Here is an 18,146-nt window from a genome sequence, read left to right as displayed (position 1 = left end):
CTATGAAATCTGCCTGTTATGACATCCAGTTGACTGAAATGTTCCAGTTCTACAAAGACATGTTAAACTAAAGGCACAGTATGTGTAGCCTACATGGCTTTAAGAATCCAAGCACACTGCCACTGCCACTTAAACTAAAGAGCTAAATATAATAACCTTTGTTAATACTGCAAACATGTACAAGTTTCCTCCTCGGCTGGCTTTTATTCTGAAGAGGGTAAGAGCATCAATGGAATGTAAAATAAAAAAAAGAAAAAAGAAAGAAAAGGTGACATCTGACTTTTAGATGGTTTTAGATGTCCAACTTCCACTTGTGATGTATTTAACATTAGGAAATTTGTTCACAGTTAAAAGAAAAGCCAACATTATTTCCCAGCCTACAACATCAGCACATGATAAAATAAAAAAACACAGGAGCAGGTCTATCAACATCCATTTTTTGGAAAATATTTTGCGAATATTTATTATAAAAATATAAATGTTTCCACTACAAATCATTTTACATTAGTAGACAAGGCCATCTACATTTGCACACATAAACTCTCACACAGACACACGGATCAGTCTTGAGACATAAAATTAGGGATCTGGATATAGGGTTCATAACAGTATTGCTCTCTCAGATGTCTCAGGTTTATAAAGTAAATCGAAAAACCAAAACACAGACAGCACTGACACATAATTTACTCTATGCTCCCCCACAAAAAATCAACAATGCGCTGTATAATGTTAACAAATAAATAATGTAATCATAATTGCCTTTTTATTGTAGAAAAAAAACAAAGCTGACAAATATAATTCAAAATAATATAATACATGTGATTTTTGTCTCTTTTTTTAATTAAAAATGTTGCACAATTTTTATTCAGTCTTTTATACATACAAACATCTGTACAAAAAAAGGGATGGCCATGTACATATAGTGGGATCTGTAGTGCTAGTTGCTATCTTCAAGATGGTTTACATTATGTACATACTAATTAGAACACGTAGCAGCAACAGCAGCATCCACAGGTAGACTTAGTAACAGAAGACAGGACTCACAGGCTGAACAGGGCTGGATTTCCCAAAAGCACCAGAATCACCCGCCTGTCCATGATGTAAGCTTTGTCTATAGCCAAGGCAACAACATTTCCATTCAAAGTGCTCCAAAACTGTGTACTATGTGCTTGAAGAAGCTTAAAGATAGCGTCCTCGTGGTTATATACTACCCATCCAATAGCACTGACTACCAAAGTGTCAGTTCAAAAATACTGGGTATCTGTTGCCCGGAGGGATTGGCTGAGGGGCTTCAAAGCAGGGGTCTAGCATCTTTAAGTATGTCCTTCATTGTAAAAAGATCTTCAAAGGTGCCTTTAGGAAATCCCATCCTGGGAATATGTAGGATACTATCTCAGAAAGCAATCATCTATTAAAACTGTTGCATCTCTCTCAGGGCATTTTTGTACCTAGTTATTTTAGGGCAATTGTTGATCAACCCCATACCCCAAAGAGAATAAGGGAAAAAAAAGACCAAGACGTCCTGGATATCAAACCAAAACTGGAGCTTTTTGTTTGGTGATCTGACCATTGATCCAGCCCAACTACAAGAGGCACTCTGCTTTTTGCATTAAATACACCAGGATTTATGGATTAAAAACTAGTTTTATACTATAACAAACTCGTTTTTACACCAAATTTCCAATCAAAGTACAAAATGACTGATCCGACATGGCTTTTGTTAATAAGTTATGGATTTAAACCTAAGCAAAGGGACTACAGCAACCTCAGATCAGCAATGTTGATCTCAACCTACTGAACTGATTTTACAAAGGCAAAAAAATCCCATTCTTCAGTAAGAAAATGATACCTGGTGTTGCGAGGGGTTGATGACGCTAACTTGTCTTCCATCAAGAAGAAACTCAAGTACAAACTCCTAGTTCTCCGTAACACTGGCACACTGCTTCACTTGAAGTTTTCTTTGCCCTTATCAATTTCGCTCTCACTTTTTCCCTTTTTTTCTGCACGTCTTTCTTAAACGGCACTCTCAGTTCCGAACTGTGCTCCATTCTCTCAGTTTCCCTTTTGTTAGAGAAAACAGAACAAAGCATACATCCTGAGATTTCACACAAAGGGCGTTGGGTAACAGAGGGGACAGCACTACAACTGTACAATATCTGTTCATAAGCACATAGAACAAGGTTGTCGCCGTAAAGAAAAGTCTGTGTGTGAAGTGTGTTATGGCCCCTGTACCCTCAAAGCACAGCATTCAATGCATTATACATGTGACAGACTCACAGCTTCCATACAATGAGACCATTTGACTGATTATAGTATTATTGCTTTTATGTGACATGTCTACTGAATGCAAATGCTATAGGTTAGAGCTACAGAGTAAAATGGCTCGGTTAGCGTCTAGGTGTGTCCATACCAGCTCGGCTCTCTCTCGGAGACAGTAAATGTAGGTAGTTGCAACAAAATCTCACGCTTCAGACTTCGTCAGCTCGGCAGTCGTCTCCATCCGGGTCAGTCGCTGCTGTCCACCATGCTCCTCTATGCAAGGCATCTCAGCCGTTTACCTGCCTCATTCCACAGGCTGCTAGTCAGGCTTGGTGAGGCTGAGCCACAATCAGGGAGAGCTCCAGCTTCATGTTAATCCAGTCACTGCCCGGTATCCCAGTACAGTCCTAGTTCGCATCCTGATCACGTCTTTCTGACCTCCTTGTCTTTCCCCGGCTGTCTACCCCTCTATAAGTCTGTAAGGCATCTCAACTTGGGCATGGAGGGACGGAGGGTTGAGTCAGCCAGTTAACTAGCTGGCAGGTCTGCACTGAACTCTTTCCCTCTTTCTGCCAGGACGTCTTTCAGCAACACAATGAACGACATCATTTGAATCATATATTTTTTCCTCCGTTTCCAGTTTGGATACGCAGCCGCCGTGTTAGAGTGCGATTAGCAACCGAAGTCTGTCAACACAGACCAACAGACAGGTCTCTGGTGGCTTTCATTTGTTGGGTTCATTTTTTTCTTTTTTTAAACAGGTACGGGACCGTTCTTGGTGTGGGAATCTAGGGCTTTCAGGCTGCTTACTATCTTCTTCTGCGGTCCTACAATAGTCACTCCAACCTTTTTCAGATCCCTGGTTTGTGAAGGAGAGGGAGGTAGAGAGAAGCAGAGGGAATGGGGTGAGAGGTTGAGAAAATGACAAACAATTTAGACAGAGGGAGAGATAGGGAAAAGAAAAAATGGAAAGTGTGCGTTAGTGAATGTGACACCCATGTGACATTTAATGACATGCTCCCAGTGCTGCCCCCTTCCTGTGCAGCTGTCATTCACAAAGGACTGCATTTCCCAGAAGGCTCCACTGACAGCTGCTATTATGACCCTGTCAGTGGAGGAAACAATGGCGTGTATGGGCCACAGTGCCAGAAAAGACCTAGTTTCCTGCATTACATTGAACTGGATTCCTTTGATAGCTGTAAGTACGTGAAGAGGAGCAGCAGAGGGAGATGTGTAGAACATACAGTAACATTGATCCACACGTATCCGTTAAAATGTTAATACTCTCAGAAGCTCTTAGAGGACTAGATACTGTACATGCATTCAAGAAAAGACAGTTTTAAGTTATTCAGGATACAACTGTTAGCTGTGTCAACCTGAAATACACAAAGTGGTTAGTCAGCTTGGATCAAGTATTGGACCATTTGTGAAACCAACATATCCCACAGCTTAAACATTTATACAGAGCAAAACACACAGAGCAGTGTTGACTATTACAGTATACAAGAAGTCACAGCACGTGTTAGGAATCATCCTTTCCTCCTACATAAGGCACTGTATTAGTAGAAGCAGTGGAGGTGCAGGCGGAATAGTGGCATTACTACTACAAACACTTTCAGCAATTAGTTTTAGTGCTATTTGTTTTTTAATACACACAGCTAAGTTTTTATTTTTCAGAAGCAAGCAGAACATGTAGTTGACAAAGCAGCCAAAACAGCAGATATTTAGAACCGTTTTGCCCAACCAGAAACTGACGGTGACTGAAATTAGACACTCTGCTTCACTCTGTGAGACAGTATAAAAGGATAGTTCACTTCACACTGCCAATTGTAATGAAGAGTTTATTTTATATTTTATTAAAGCTCCCCGTAAAGAAAACCAAAGGAATTTTTTCTCTCTCTCTTGTTAAAGAACAGTACAAGTATGCCATAGAGAGGTTATATTTCTGTTTCCATCCATATATTTTAATGCAAATTATGTCAAATTGACTGTCTATGACTCTACGGTGTGTTTTTGATAAAGCTCAGAATGTGAAATGACTAATCTATTATTCTATGATTAGATTGGTGAAGGTAAATTGTAATGTAGTACATGACAGTATATGATATATACATATAGTATGTTGCTAGACATTTCAGAAATATGTAAATAATCAACATACTTTATAAAACTAGCGAGTTTGCAGTTTCTTCCCTTTCCACACAGCACCAGTCAACCTTTTTTTAGTTTAAAGACGCCAGATTATGCAAATGTACAGATGTATAAGTTTATTATTTTTTGCATCTAGCAGGGTGCTTTATTGCTCAAAAATCACATTACTTTTCTCATACTGCACATTGATGAAGCACCACTTCTTTTCCTTTTACTGAAACACTTTGCTCTTGCTCCTATCTCTTAGAGGCTGATTGCTAATATAAAACATCATATAATACTTCTCTGCTGGTTCTTCTGTAAATAATCATTATTTATTATATAATCCTGGATTATAAGCTATTTAGGAAATACATGAATGATGCAGCAATTATCGGCCCATTCCTGATTTGTTTCTCACACATTCTGTGTTGCTTATTGTAGACTCTTACCATACCGGTAATATCAGTCAACATTAACAGATGTTGTAACAATGTTTGTGAGCACCAAAGCACAATTCTTCCACTGGTGCATTTTACTGTTGTTCCTAATTACAGCTTAAAGTGGGATGGAAACATAGACTTTGAGTTATAACTAAACATAAATGAACTATCCCTTTGAAAGTCAGACAAGTGAAGCTGATCAGTGTTTCTAGAAGTAGGTTTCTGGTGTCAGGCAGGGCCTAGGTCTCGGTCCTCCACCCACCATCCAGAGCCTGAGGAAGGTGGAGAGGAGCTGGGCGTTAGAGAGTGGTGATCCCCATGGACGGCTCCCATTCTGGGCAAGAAGCTGGTGTGACGTGGACCTCCGTCAGAACCACTCTACTGAGACACAGCCGGGCCCAGCAACGTTAACACAGTATGTCATCAATAATTGTTTAATTGTTATCTGATGGTATTTATCACACATTCTGCTGAAATAAATCTGAATAAATCATTTGGATTCATCATTAGAATGTAAATTGAACATCCATGTTACCGTCTCAAAAGGCAGATCCTTTCTTTGAAGTGTATATACAAAAAATCCTAGAGAAGAATCATTTTGCAAAAAAAAAGAAATCTCAGCTACTGCTCAGCTAATTCATCAAACCAAATATGGCAGATAATTAAAAAATTTAAATACATACATGAATATTAATGCATTTTGATGTATGCATATTGCTAGTCAAGATGGGATTTTCAAGTCTTGGAGAGGAGCTCTATACTCCTGACAAGTTTTGAACCTGGAAAAAAGAAATGTCCCTGATCTCCCAACCTGTTATTGTCCCTGTAACTTAGCCTTCCTTCTTCACCATACACATGCTGCCTCTCCCCCCCCTCTGTGACAGACTGACTGCCTCTCTCTCTCTCTTGCTCTTACCTGCGACATCTCCACATCTCTTTATTTATCTCTACACCGCCGGTCACATTTCCTCTCCGCTCTTCTCTCCTTTCCCCTGCAGCTGCCCTCAGACTCAGGCTGCCAGATTCGCCATGGCTAATGTTATCTTGCTTTTCTGTTTAAGTCGCCTTTCCTCTTCCTATTGCTAGTTGATTTGAACTTCCAGATTCCCTCAGATATGATGCACTTTTGAAATTACATTTGTGCGATTCCCACTGAGAAGCTATGGATTCTTCTCTGTGGTTGTTTTTCATACCGCCCTTTTCTTTTTGTAATTTCTGGAAAGCACATGGACCATTTCAAGAACAGACAGTGATAAAATCAGAACACAACAAACAAGTACAACATATCAGGTAACATATGAGGTACAGTGACACACACACACACACACTCCATCACATGAGACAGATTAACAGCTGAAAGTTTCTTTCAGTAGTATATCACAGCACTGTTGACTCAACAACTGCTGTCATCCGAGAACAAAACCTCTGCTGGGTATTTTTTTCTGCAATTTAGGTAAACTGAACTCCTAAAAAGCGTCTGAGTTGCTGAAAGAAAGCTGGTCATGTTAGGAACAATGTTTTTTTTAACAGGAAGAGTTGACAGATCTGCCCTGATTTGCAAAGCCAGTGAACAGATTCTGGATATATCAGGTGTTCTTGTGTAGTTTAATTCATTGTGCAAGAAACTCTTACAAAATAAGTGAATTTGTCCAGCGGTTTATGTCAAGTTCATCACTTACTCTATAAAATGCCCGACATGAATCTGCCTGCACTCAGTTTAGGTGCAGTATATAGTCAAATAGTCCAAATGATGCGGCATTTGCCCCTCACTCCATCCTATCCTCAAAAAAGGATTAATCAATTATTCCAGCAGGTGAGTCAGCACACTGCAGCAAAGTATGATAACTGTTCCTCGGAGGTCAGTGCATTGCCAAGCCTTGTGCTGAATATCAAGGACTAGATTAAGACTGTACAAATCAATAGAGCAATCTATATTGAGCAACGCATAGTCGGAGCCAAGGCTGCTAGCCTTGTAGCTGAGCTGGGGTGCTTTAGATGGAGCCTTCAGTGGATTAATACTGCAGTGATCCAATTTAGCATCTAGCCAGAGAAAAGGTATTGTAGACCGATATCATTATTTTTGCACAAGGTTCCTGTAGTGTAGTTCATCTGTGATGTATTCTGTCAATAGCCAGTGCAGATTTACACCATGCAGTGGAGGCTCTTTTATTTTGTAACATATTAACTGAAGAGAATGTTTCACTGATTAAACACATGCACTGATTAAATGGCATCGCAATTGTGTGGAGAAGAGAAAAAATAGGTTTTCTGTCGTAACCCTAAGAGAGAAAACAGAGAAAATAGGATGAAAAATAATCAGGGAAAAATGTACTTATGGTGCAATAGTGTGGTCCATCTTACATCTTTGATATTAAACATTACTTACAGTATTTTAAAGAAAAGAAGTTCTGATGTTTTTCATTGCAATTCAAAGCTGCCAATAAGGCAAATTTCCTTTAGTCAAAATTTAAACTCTTCTTAGGGCCACTGCTGGAACAACAGTGATATCAACTCCACCACATTTGACATATTATTATTTAAGTGGATGTAAATCACAAAGTTCTTCTTTCGAACATGCTGAGCCCAACACTGTTAATGATTGCCTGGTGTGTTAAATCACTGACCTACAGCTGCTTGTACCACTGACCACCACTCCCCAACTGCCCCCACTGCTGCCATCACCACAGTGAATGGCTGCTTTGATCACAATGATTAGAAATGTCCAATTATTTACACTGTCACATTCCACATCAATTAAACCACCAGCAGGCCAACAGAGCAAGGAAAAAAAAGGGGTGGAGAGAAGTACCCGAGAGCGACAGCGAGAACATTTCTGAAAAAAAGGAAACAAGAACAAGATAAAGAAGTGGTAAAATGAGATGCCCTTAATTTTCCCAAGTAGCCGCGATCTGAACTCCAAGTCTACAGGAGATTTTTTCATCAGTGTAACCTCTGAGTCTGTTATCACTGTGCATGGAATTTATAATTTCTTTTAATCTGCTGGTGCAGGACTCTGAACCTTTAGTCAGTAGAGTTAGATTTACAGTCTCTGTCTTTGACATGATCTCTGCATTTCTCGTGTAATATATTTTCACGTTATGCTTAGATATGGTAAAACAGAGTTTCCTCAACTGAACCATGAAAATACTTATCATACATAAGCTGTAAGAAACAGAAACTGTTTGAAAAACAAATTAAATACAATGACACTAAAGGACACTTTGCATGTATATTGCATTTAGGGTATTTAACACAATTCCTTTTCAATGAGCACATTTCCTGTTTTGGTTTTTGCAGATATGTTGTTTATGCACATATATTTTAGACGATATTCTTAAATTGCCACACATCTGACCAGAAGTCGTCATGTAGTCAGTGGTGCTTGATGTACTCAGTTTAAAAACAGCATAGTCTGAGTCCTGCAGTATGTGCGGTCCAACTGTGTTTTTCTAGACTTTCTAGATTCTAATAATTTTCTGTCAATCTTTGCTCGGTCTTTACATTTTAATGCTTCACAGCATAAAGTGCCATATATCTGCACTCCTGCTTGACAGCTATGCCTCCATTTTCTCTTTCAAAAACCCCTCTCTCTACTCTTTTATCTTGTCAAATCTATGCTGTCATTCTCTCCCTCAATAGCTTCTCTCTTATTCCCTTTCCCTCATGGAACTTTAACTTTTCTGCTCTCTCCCTCTCTCTCGCTCCTTTTTCTTTTAATGCTCTCACCTTACCCGTACGGTCATACTTGCAACATTGAAAGCGTAGCTAAAGACCTGTCATTATGAGTTACCATGAGTCTCATCTGGACACCTTTAGTAATGGCTCTATAGCTTTCTTTACTCACTGAGAACAAGAGTATGTGTGTGTCTGTTCTTCACCAAGAGCCTCTTCAAATTCCTGGGCTTTGCCTCTGGTACTGGGGCCCTGTAAACGCTACTGGCATGAATAGACAGAGAAGCCTAATGTGTGTGTCCGTGTGTGTTGTTGTCTTACTCTGTGGAAGTCTTGGCCAGGGTGTCACAGGAGCTGTAGCTGACCCCGGAGAAGGCCTCCTTGCAGGGTAAGGTCCTCATTCCGTCCATCCAGTCACCCATCGTCCCCATTGAGGGAACTTCTGAACTGCTCCTGTCCAACAACAAGTTGGCCGGCCTGACAGGAAGGAATAACACATGAGAGGTCAAGGGACAAACAACTCTATGGTAAATCATGACAAATGACCTGTAATATTTGCATGTAATAAACAACATGAGAGTTCATATCATAGTTTCAGAAACTCCAACGAACAAGCAGCGCCATCAGCAGAAAATCTGTTCTAATTGCTATCATAGCTGCTGCCTGCCCTGCGGTCAGTCACCACCTATGGAAGGGAAATATTGCCACAACTACATGAATATAGGAAATGTGCACGGTTGAGAATTGGTGTTCAGACTCTGATCTTGTCCCCTCAAGCATGCAGCAAGCCAGCAAAGAAGAGAATATGGAGTGATTAAAATATACTTCCCCCAAGGGGACTCATAGCCTACAGGTGGACACTGTGGAGGCAGGGCTCCTGACATGCTATGTGAGCAGAAGTGTACTGTAAGGATCAGTAATGTTTGCAGCAGTGTTGCATGATTATTTCCAATTGACATTTCTTGGTGCGTGTGTCAAAATAAAGAGCATGTCATGTGTGTGTGCAGCAGTGCAAAATGGCTAGCAGGCATTTTCAGTGACAGATGGGCAACTCTGCATTGTCACACCATCCATCCGTCAACCTTTATTAATGTTTTTCAGATTACACAATTGACACTGTTAATTGCTGATTGTTGCTGCTATCAACTATTGCTATTAACTGCTCAGCAGCCAGGGCTTCATTCTAATTTGCATGAACTAATTTTTCATCATCTATTTGTTGTCATTTGTGCACTGATTAAGGTAGACGCTAATGAGAAATATGTTCAACTCTTTACTGATACCTTCACTGACTTTATATTTTCTGCTTGATACAGCTATGGCTATATATTAGCGTAACTACAATTAACCCATTCACAATAAATGTTATTTACATCCATACTATTTATATAGATACAGACTTGAACAGGGTCTGTTGGTAGGAGATTACATTTTTTGAGACATAGTGAAATTGAAATTGAATGAAATCTAAATTAGTAGAGAAAGTAGGAGTAAAAAATGAATCTTATAGCATGTATAAACTGTTTTACAAATAATTTGTGATTAATGTTACGTTTCCTTGATTTGATTTTATAATTTTATAAATTGATGATTCTAATGTAAGTACTTTGGATGTGTATCTATGCAAAACACAAAACCTCTTTATCTACTAGAGCCATATGCAGCACACAGATACACACACACAAACTGCTGTTGTGTGTCTGTTGTATAAAGCCAATGTGCACAATACCTTTGAGCTTTGAAGACGTGCAGCTCAAACCTTCACACAAAATATTTCCATAGTATATTCAACATATGCAGGAACAAGATTACCAACAAAAGCAGCATCGGTTTCTGTCTAATTTAATTATCGTTTCGTGCAGTACACGTACCATGCAGCAGAATGCAACATTAGATTTGATTAGACCTGATGGTTTCAATTGGATCAAATCAAATTAAACGCACTGCGTTGGGCTTTAAAATGCTCAGTCAACAGTAGAGGGTGAAGGAAAGGCTGCAGGCACTGTTTTGACTAGCTCTGATTGATGTTTGCCAACAGGAGGTTGTGGAAGGACAAGCTAGAGAGCAAGAAAGAAATATTAGAGATGCAGAGTGGAAGGAAAACAGAAGATGAGAGAAAGAAAGACATGTTCTTAATCAGTGTCGATTGATGGATGTCACCGCGTACGCTGGTTTATACTAACACGGTTCCCTGAGCTGTTGTGAAATCTGAACACATTAAAGCAGAGAACACTGAACCAGGTCAAAACAAATTAGGTCAAACTGGGACACAATGATAATCAAACAGTAGGGCATTTTGTGTGTTTATTGCTGCGTTTGTGAGTGGCATTAAAAACTGGGTTGCAAGGGAACATGTTTTTATAAGGACACACTGCACCTGTCTTGCAGATTAGACAAAGGCACCTGCTGTGCCAAGACATGCCCACATGGGAATAGAACAAGGCAGGAAAGGACAGAACAGGAAAAAAGGGTAGTTCTCACTTGGGGAATACTATTCATAGCATTGTAAATAAACTCATTAGAATACCAGGAAGTCCACCTCCGCCTGGCTGACTTGGATTGGCAGGGAGGGTTGGAGCCACTGTGAATCTTTGTGTGTGTGACTTTGGGAAGTATTACTCAGGTATAGGGAAGCTACAACAAAGGAAGGTGTAGTTCTACAGGGCAATTGAAAAGAAAAACAAAACAACATTTTATATGTATGAAAAAATGTTTGAAAGGGGCAATGGATTTCAAAGAAATCTATGTACAATTACACATTTTATACCACATTAGCACCCTCTTGACAGTCTTGGCACATACCAACTGCATTATAGCAACGTTGGTCCACAATGCACAACAAAACTGAAAATAATATTTAAAAAGTTCCTATAAGAAATGAATCGAACTCCAGTCTCCTTGGTAAAAAGCATGTTTGGTTAATGTAGCCAGCAGCTTCCTATTGCAGATATTGTGCTATTTTTGTGAGCAAAGCAAAGAAAGTTTTTTTCTTCCTTTTTTTCTTTACTCTCATCTCATTATAGAAATATTAAAGTATGCTGACAAACGCTCTTGTATGCACTCTCATCTTGAAGAACAGTATATTATAAGTCTGGCTATTTGTACAAGAATAACTTGTTTCACTGGGGTGTCTTTATATGCTGGTATACTAGTGACATTCTTTGCAAAAAAAAATCCTCCAACTGCCACTGAGCAACAATGTCCAAAACACCACAAAAAGCCAACAAAGTGGTATATAAAGCGAAGAAAAGTGAGGCGACATCTCAAACAGAGACGGGAGAAAAGAAGAAAACGGAGGAGAAATAAGATGCGCTTGAGGTGGTGGAGTGGGTGTTGTTACAATGATTGAGTCTTTTCCTGCCAGATCAGAGGCCTGTCAAAATGCTGAGGGCCCCCCAGGACCCCCTGGAAAAACTGTTTTTTCGGAGGTGCAGGGAATTGAGGGCTGAATGGAGAGGCTGGTTTGCATGAGAGGAACAGAAGGAAGCCTGCGAATCTTCCTGAGATGACAGCAGAAATCTTTATAAAAGGATGTGAAACACTTGTTACGATTTTCTTTTTTTAAAAGGAAAGGAAGCATTGTGGCGGTTATGACTGACTTTATGCTGACAAGAAAAATTTAGATATACCCAGAAAATCGTAGGATTCCTGTCAGGATGAGAATTCTCTGCTTTTTTGTGCAGGATTATTGATCTTCTCTTCTCCTCTCCTGTACTTCTTTCCTTCTTTCTCTTCTCTGATCTCCTCTTCCTCCTCATTCTGCTTTCTTTCCCCCTCTGCTGTCTCCACTGAGAGGTAAACTGCAAATGACCTTGTTTCGCCTCCCTTATCATTTTCTTTGTTTCCTTTGTTGTTACATTTTCAGCAACATCTCACAGCAACTCAAGAGACAAGATGATTGGAGAGGAAACAGAGGTGTAATGAAGGGGAAAATAAAGAAAAAAAAAGCATCTGTGTGACGGCAGAGAGGGATTTAAAAACCCCTCGTGGTCTTAGCACCATATAGCAATGCAGAAAACACCCACTTGAACAGAAGGAAGTATTAATACACTGGAGAAAGAATAAAGTCTACCCCCTTTCTCATTGTCATTTCCCTTCCACTCCTTCACTCTATCTTTCATTCTTTTGACCTCCAGATAACCATGGCTGTGTAGTCTCTTGTTTTTAGAGCTCACTAGGGAAGATGAGGATGAGGAGAGGAGCTGATAAAGTACATGAGGCCGGGACAGAGTGGGAAGAAATGACCTCTCACTGTGTTACTGGGACAATTCCCAGGATGTATCTAGGAGAGGTTAGACTGATTCATACATATATCCTGATACAATATATAGGGCCATTATTGGCTCTTTCAATTTCCACATGTGGCCATTTGGTGTCTGCAGCCTCTGTGGGATGTGATGGATATGATATAGTTTTAATCGGTGCTACTCAGGTGGTCTGAGGAAAGCTGCATTAACATTTTGATTTGATTTCAGTCAGCATGTGTGATTCTTGCTCCGAATTCTCATTTTCTAATACCAGCCAGAGTTTCAGTGTAAAGTGATGTTTGATCTTTTTTTAAATAAGTTAACCTTTAAATATTAAATAAAAAATACACAAAACATTTGAATGCCATGATGGAATTCAAAAGTGTTGGTCTTCAGTGCTTACTTATCTTTCATCTAGTTTTATAGATTTCCTTACTCAGCATTTTAAATATTTATATTGTTTTGGTTTTCTCAGTTCCTCTAAAGCTTATACCTTTTTGTGAATATACATGTTCCTACCGATTGTTTCAAATACATACTATGTAACCTTGAACATTCTTGGATGATTAACTTGCACATTTCTGCACACTGTAAATATTTCTATTCCTTTCTATTACTTTAGTAATTCCTTGGATTTGATACACTTGTTGTTGATTTGAGCTGTAACACTGTCTGACTTGCACCAAAACACGTCAAGTAGCTCCTGCCTATGTGAAAACCTACTTGGCAACAAAAATTGATTCTGATTTTCATTTCATACCTTAGACTGATTTTCTTTCCCCAATAGAAACCTTCTCTGTCCTTTTCCATTCTCAGCCATGACCTCAGCCCCAATCACTGTTACTTCCTCCAGAGACTTTACCAGGAAATGGCTTGGCACTTGTTTCAACTCAAATCCCATTTCCGTCCCAGGCCTAAGTACTGGATCTAGATAGAGGTTGTTTGACCCATAAATAGGAGTAACATTACAGACTTGATTTGTTCTTACAGGTTCAGAGAGGCTTGTCATTATTCATGTTGGCTTGTGTGGCTTAGGGGGAAAAAGATCCAAATGAAAAATGCTCAAAAGAGCTACAATTGTGGTGGTGCATTACTGACCGCTGCACATTAATGCTGATTGTCATGTATTTAGAGGGACTACTGATTGTAGTCCAGTACTTTCCTCGCAGTCTTTGCTATGCTTTTTTGAATGCAATGAGGTAGAGTTTATTTGGAAAAGAAGATAACCTGCAATCCTATATATTCAAGATACCCTAAAAAAAAGCCAATCTGATAGACAGTGGCCTCTAACCCTGCCTGGACTCATGTTGGCCTATAATTAGTCTCTGACAGCCAACCTTGGCCCACTGACCCCTGTCTCTCTCCATCCACATGCAGGGACGGTAAACTCTGACCAGGTCCCACCCCTGAAGTCTCCAGATGCTCTACTCTGGTCGGGGCTTTGTGGAGGAGGAGGGGGCGCTGCATTAGCCAGTCAGGACAACCCTGAGACAAACGAGGTGTGTGGAGCAGTGTGCAGCTGCTCCCGCTGTGCAACTGCTGCTGCCACCGCACACACACACACACACACACACACACACACAGTTCTCATAAATCACCACACCAGCCTCCGTCGGCCAGCCTGTGCTCACCCAGTGTTAAAAGCCAATCAGGAAAATTACATGCAAACTCCAAGGGACCTATTTTCACTTTCTTAAGAAATCATTAGTCAATGTTATGAGCTTTGACGTCTCCATAATACCGTGGCAGTCTGCTGCAGACCCAACGCCTGAAATTCCTCCTACCCAGAATTGACAACTCTACATGGGCTGCCCTGCTTCCCCACAGCCGCCCAGGAGACAACGGTGGTCCCAACAAAGGGCAGAAGCATTAGGCAGGGTAAAAAGAAAAGGGGAACATGACAACAGCAGAGACAAAAGCTTGGGAGAAATATGATACTCGACTGCACAAGAAAGGGAAAGATGAAAAATATAAAGGCCGCAAAATTTCACGTAACACCATACAAACACAGGGAGTGTTACAGAAGTGTTAATGTTGAACTCATGAGCCTTGTGGCCCCAAAATGAAACAGGGATGCCCCAAGGGTGAAAAAAAAATAAATCTGCAACAAAACCTCCCTCTTTTTATTGACAATTAAACAAATTATATTGAACAGTGCTACATTCAAGAATCATTAAACTGCAACTGCATTAATACCTCAACATCTTGTGATGACAGCACAGAACTTGCTATGACCTAAAATAACCCAAGCTGCTACTACTACTAGGTATCTGTTAATCATTTAGATGGGAGCCAAAGAAGAAAACAAAAGCAGCTCAGAAACAGTATTTCCATCTCTTCTTCCTTCCTTACACCCCCTCCACCATTTTCAGAAGTCATTCATGCACACTCGATCACATTTAGATGAATTCTTTTAAATTCATTCCAGAATCTAGAACAACACATGAACACATACCACTTTGTGTTTCCTTGTGTATGCTGTTTCAGGTATGCACACAACAACCATCAAAAATGAAAACAAATCAGGGATGCAGAATCTGATACCTGGATGTGGTGTTGGCCGTGATTTTGAGGCTACCAGGGTTGCGGATGAGTTTATCCAGGATGCTGACTATCTGTTCAAACTTAGGCCGGTTGTTCCTCTCTTTCTGCCAGCAGTCCAGCATCAACTGGTAGAGGGTGGCAGGGCAGTCCATGGGCGGGGGTAAACGGTAACCCTCATCTACAGCTTTTATTACCTGTATGTAGGAACAGACAAGATTTGAAAAATGACAAAGATGAGGTTTGTCCAGAATCTTCAGTGAAACTCGTAAAGTGTTAACGATCAACGAAATGAAATGATGTAATTAACAGTTTTCTTATAAATTGTTCTTTCAGTCTAATGTTTGAATTTGTGGGACTATATTTTCTACAACATCCCTCCTCAGCTCTGTTGCCACAAAATCATTTTTTCATACAACTAAAGGGGATTCTCATTTACATTATGAGAGAAATATATTTTCTGACTTTGGCATCGTTGGTAAGGCTTCCGGTCTGAAAGAGCACATGAAGTTCACAATAAGTACATGTGAGAAGACTAGTTAAGTTTAAGCACCATCAACCCTTACCTAGGTTTAGGAAAGGATGATTGTTTGGGTTAAACCCAAGGTTAGATGCTTTCGCTTCCATTTTCTGGGTGACGAGTACACTTCCATCTACCGCATATATGATTTGTTGGCAGCAATGTGAAGTAATTAATTATTTGGCAAAGATATGCTGCATTAAAACACATCTGTGTTACATCAGAGACAGATGTATTTCAGCAAAAAATAGGTATCCCTTAAAACATGATTGAGAATGCAGTTTAGATGTATAGAAATGCAGTTTTGTGAATACTGGGTTACCCTCTGAACACAAACCAAATATCTTTTCTAAACCAGTGACAGTTGCTGATGCTTTCACCCTCTTACTACCAGTAAAACTTGTAAATACACAAAGCTGGCAGTACTGTAATCATAGGTGTGTCACACTGACAACCCCATCAAAAAAACCAAACTCGGCAGATTGGCAGCACTTACGTCCTGATTGGACATCTCCCAGTACGGCCGCTCTCCGTAGGACATCACTTCCCAGAGCACAATCCCGTAACTCCAAGCATCACTGGCTGATGTAAACTTCCTGTAGGCTATAGCCTCTGGAGCTGTCCACCTGATGGGGATTTTACCTCCCTGAGACACAGAAAGTAAAAGATTAATCAGTAATTCATTCTGTAGTTAGTCTCTCAGTCATTTAGTCAATCTGATATTCAATAAATCAGGAACTACCTTGCTATCTGACATTACAGTTTACCTTGGCTGAGCTAAGCTTTGTGGATAAAGCCAGAGATGTGAGGCAAAATGATTCACACTGCAGAGTGGATATATATATATATCTAACACTGGGTGTGTACTCCAGCAAAGTTATATATATATAAGCTGTCTGGATCTGAGTCACAGGTTTATATCCCATGCAAGACAATTTTATGAGCTGTTCCGAAATTCTAAGTCTAAATGGGCTTGGGCCAACGCATAGGGATCCCAGCCATAGATACAAACCTGCCACAACTAATGGATAATGATGATGATAAAGCTGCTGCTGATGATGATGGTTCCTATTATTATTTCCAGTGTTGGTGTGAATGACCTAAAGTGAAATTTGCTTCACATTGTGAGTCATGCAGAAGCATTTCTTGGCTTTGATTATTTTTGACTGACTTTGATTAATTTGCTTTTCCAAACTGGCAAATACACGCATTCTGATAATAACTGATACATAAATATTGGTAACAATCAGACAGATGAAGAAAATGGAGCTGAGAAAAGGAGACTGAAGATAGCCAACGCTAACAGAGACACTGGCCAAGTCACTGAGCTCTTGTCTGGTGCTGTGCAGTCACACACTCTGCCCTTTAAAAAACACATTCTTGTACTGAGCGATGCCAAAGGGAGCACTGGGGAACGTATTAGGCAGCACTACATCAACACAAATAAATGGTTGCACAAATGAACAGACGTGTACATAGAAACACAATATAAACACAGATCTAAAAGACCCACATTTGATCCAAAACTTAACATTTTTCCTAAAAAGTAGCAATGAGAGAGGTTAAAAAAAGAAAGTTCCAGTGAGAGCTTGATGTGACTCTACTAGCATGTGTGATGCATTGTCAATTACGGCACAGTTTATTATTCTGCCTTATTATTTTAGATTATGTATTTCTGGGAGAAAGGCAAACGGCACACTGACTGTTTATTTGACAAGCAATTCTGAGCAAGAAAATTATACTCTGTTTAAAGGGGCTGCACGCATGGTTTAGACCACAGGATCCTATGTTGAAAATGACCACACACACACACACACACACACCCACACACACACACACACACAAAAAGTACAGATGAGTGCCTGGAGCATGGCATGACTGCTAGTTCTCTTTCATTTTGAGCCATGAGAATACACTGTAAAAATAAAACAAATAAAAACATACAAAACTGCTAATAGGCTGATTTTTTTAACTTATATTTTCAGCATGAATCTCCTCAAACTTTCACCTGTTTACTTCCAAGTATTGCGAACACTTGCTTCTCAAAAACTAAAAAAAAAATAAAAAATCTCACCCTGTAGGTGGACGAGCTTTGAGGTTTTTGCTTTTAAGGTTTCTCTTATATTATTCATTTTTCTTTGCCTGAGTGCTACACTTAAGTTGTTGTGAGAAATATTCTCAGCAACTTTATAACATAAGACACTGAGAGGTTTTCCACAGTCCAGAAAAGTCCTAAAAAGTTGAGAAAGTTGATGCAATCGCAATATCTCAAACTGTCTCACTGGCAATTACCATTTTTCACTTACAAAACACCTCTGCGTTTTGCTTATGCTT

At 39.8% G+C, this 18,146-nt stretch overlaps 1 protein-coding gene across 3 annotated transcripts in view; it reads right to left on the bottom strand.

The window, feature by feature from the left end:
• Positions 1 to 431: 431 nt before the first annotated feature.
• Positions 432 to 18,146, bottom strand: part of epha3 (eph receptor A3) — a 161,487-nt gene continuing 143,772 nt past the window's right edge. The window contains exons 16-20 of one of the 3 annotated variants that reach the window (XM_055015325.1): positions 16,309 to 16,458; positions 15,296 to 15,489; positions 8,826 to 8,981; positions 5,095 to 5,210; positions 432 to 3,118 (exon numbers count right to left, since the gene is read on the bottom strand). In XM_055015325.1, the coding sequence (XP_054871300.1) occupies positions 5,132 to 5,210; positions 8,826 to 8,981; positions 15,296 to 15,489; positions 16,309 to 16,458 (579 nt within the window). In that variant the 3' untranslated portion in view covers positions 432 to 3,118; positions 5,095 to 5,131. Of the gene's footprint in view, positions 3,119 to 5,094; positions 5,214 to 8,825; positions 8,982 to 15,295; positions 15,490 to 16,308; positions 16,459 to 18,146 lie in introns of all 3 variants that reach the window. The other 2 variants (XM_055015324.1, XM_023264561.3) reach the window with 2 other exon arrangements.

This window comes from Amphiprion ocellaris, chromosome 11 (assembly GCF_022539595.1).
Source record: "Amphiprion ocellaris isolate individual 3 ecotype Okinawa chromosome 11, ASM2253959v1, whole genome shotgun sequence".
Classification (NCBI taxonomy): Eukaryota; Metazoa; Chordata; class Actinopteri; family Pomacentridae; genus Amphiprion; species Amphiprion ocellaris.
The sequence above is the reverse complement of the archived record's forward strand: the minus strand, read 5'-3'. Positions and strand labels throughout refer to the sequence as shown.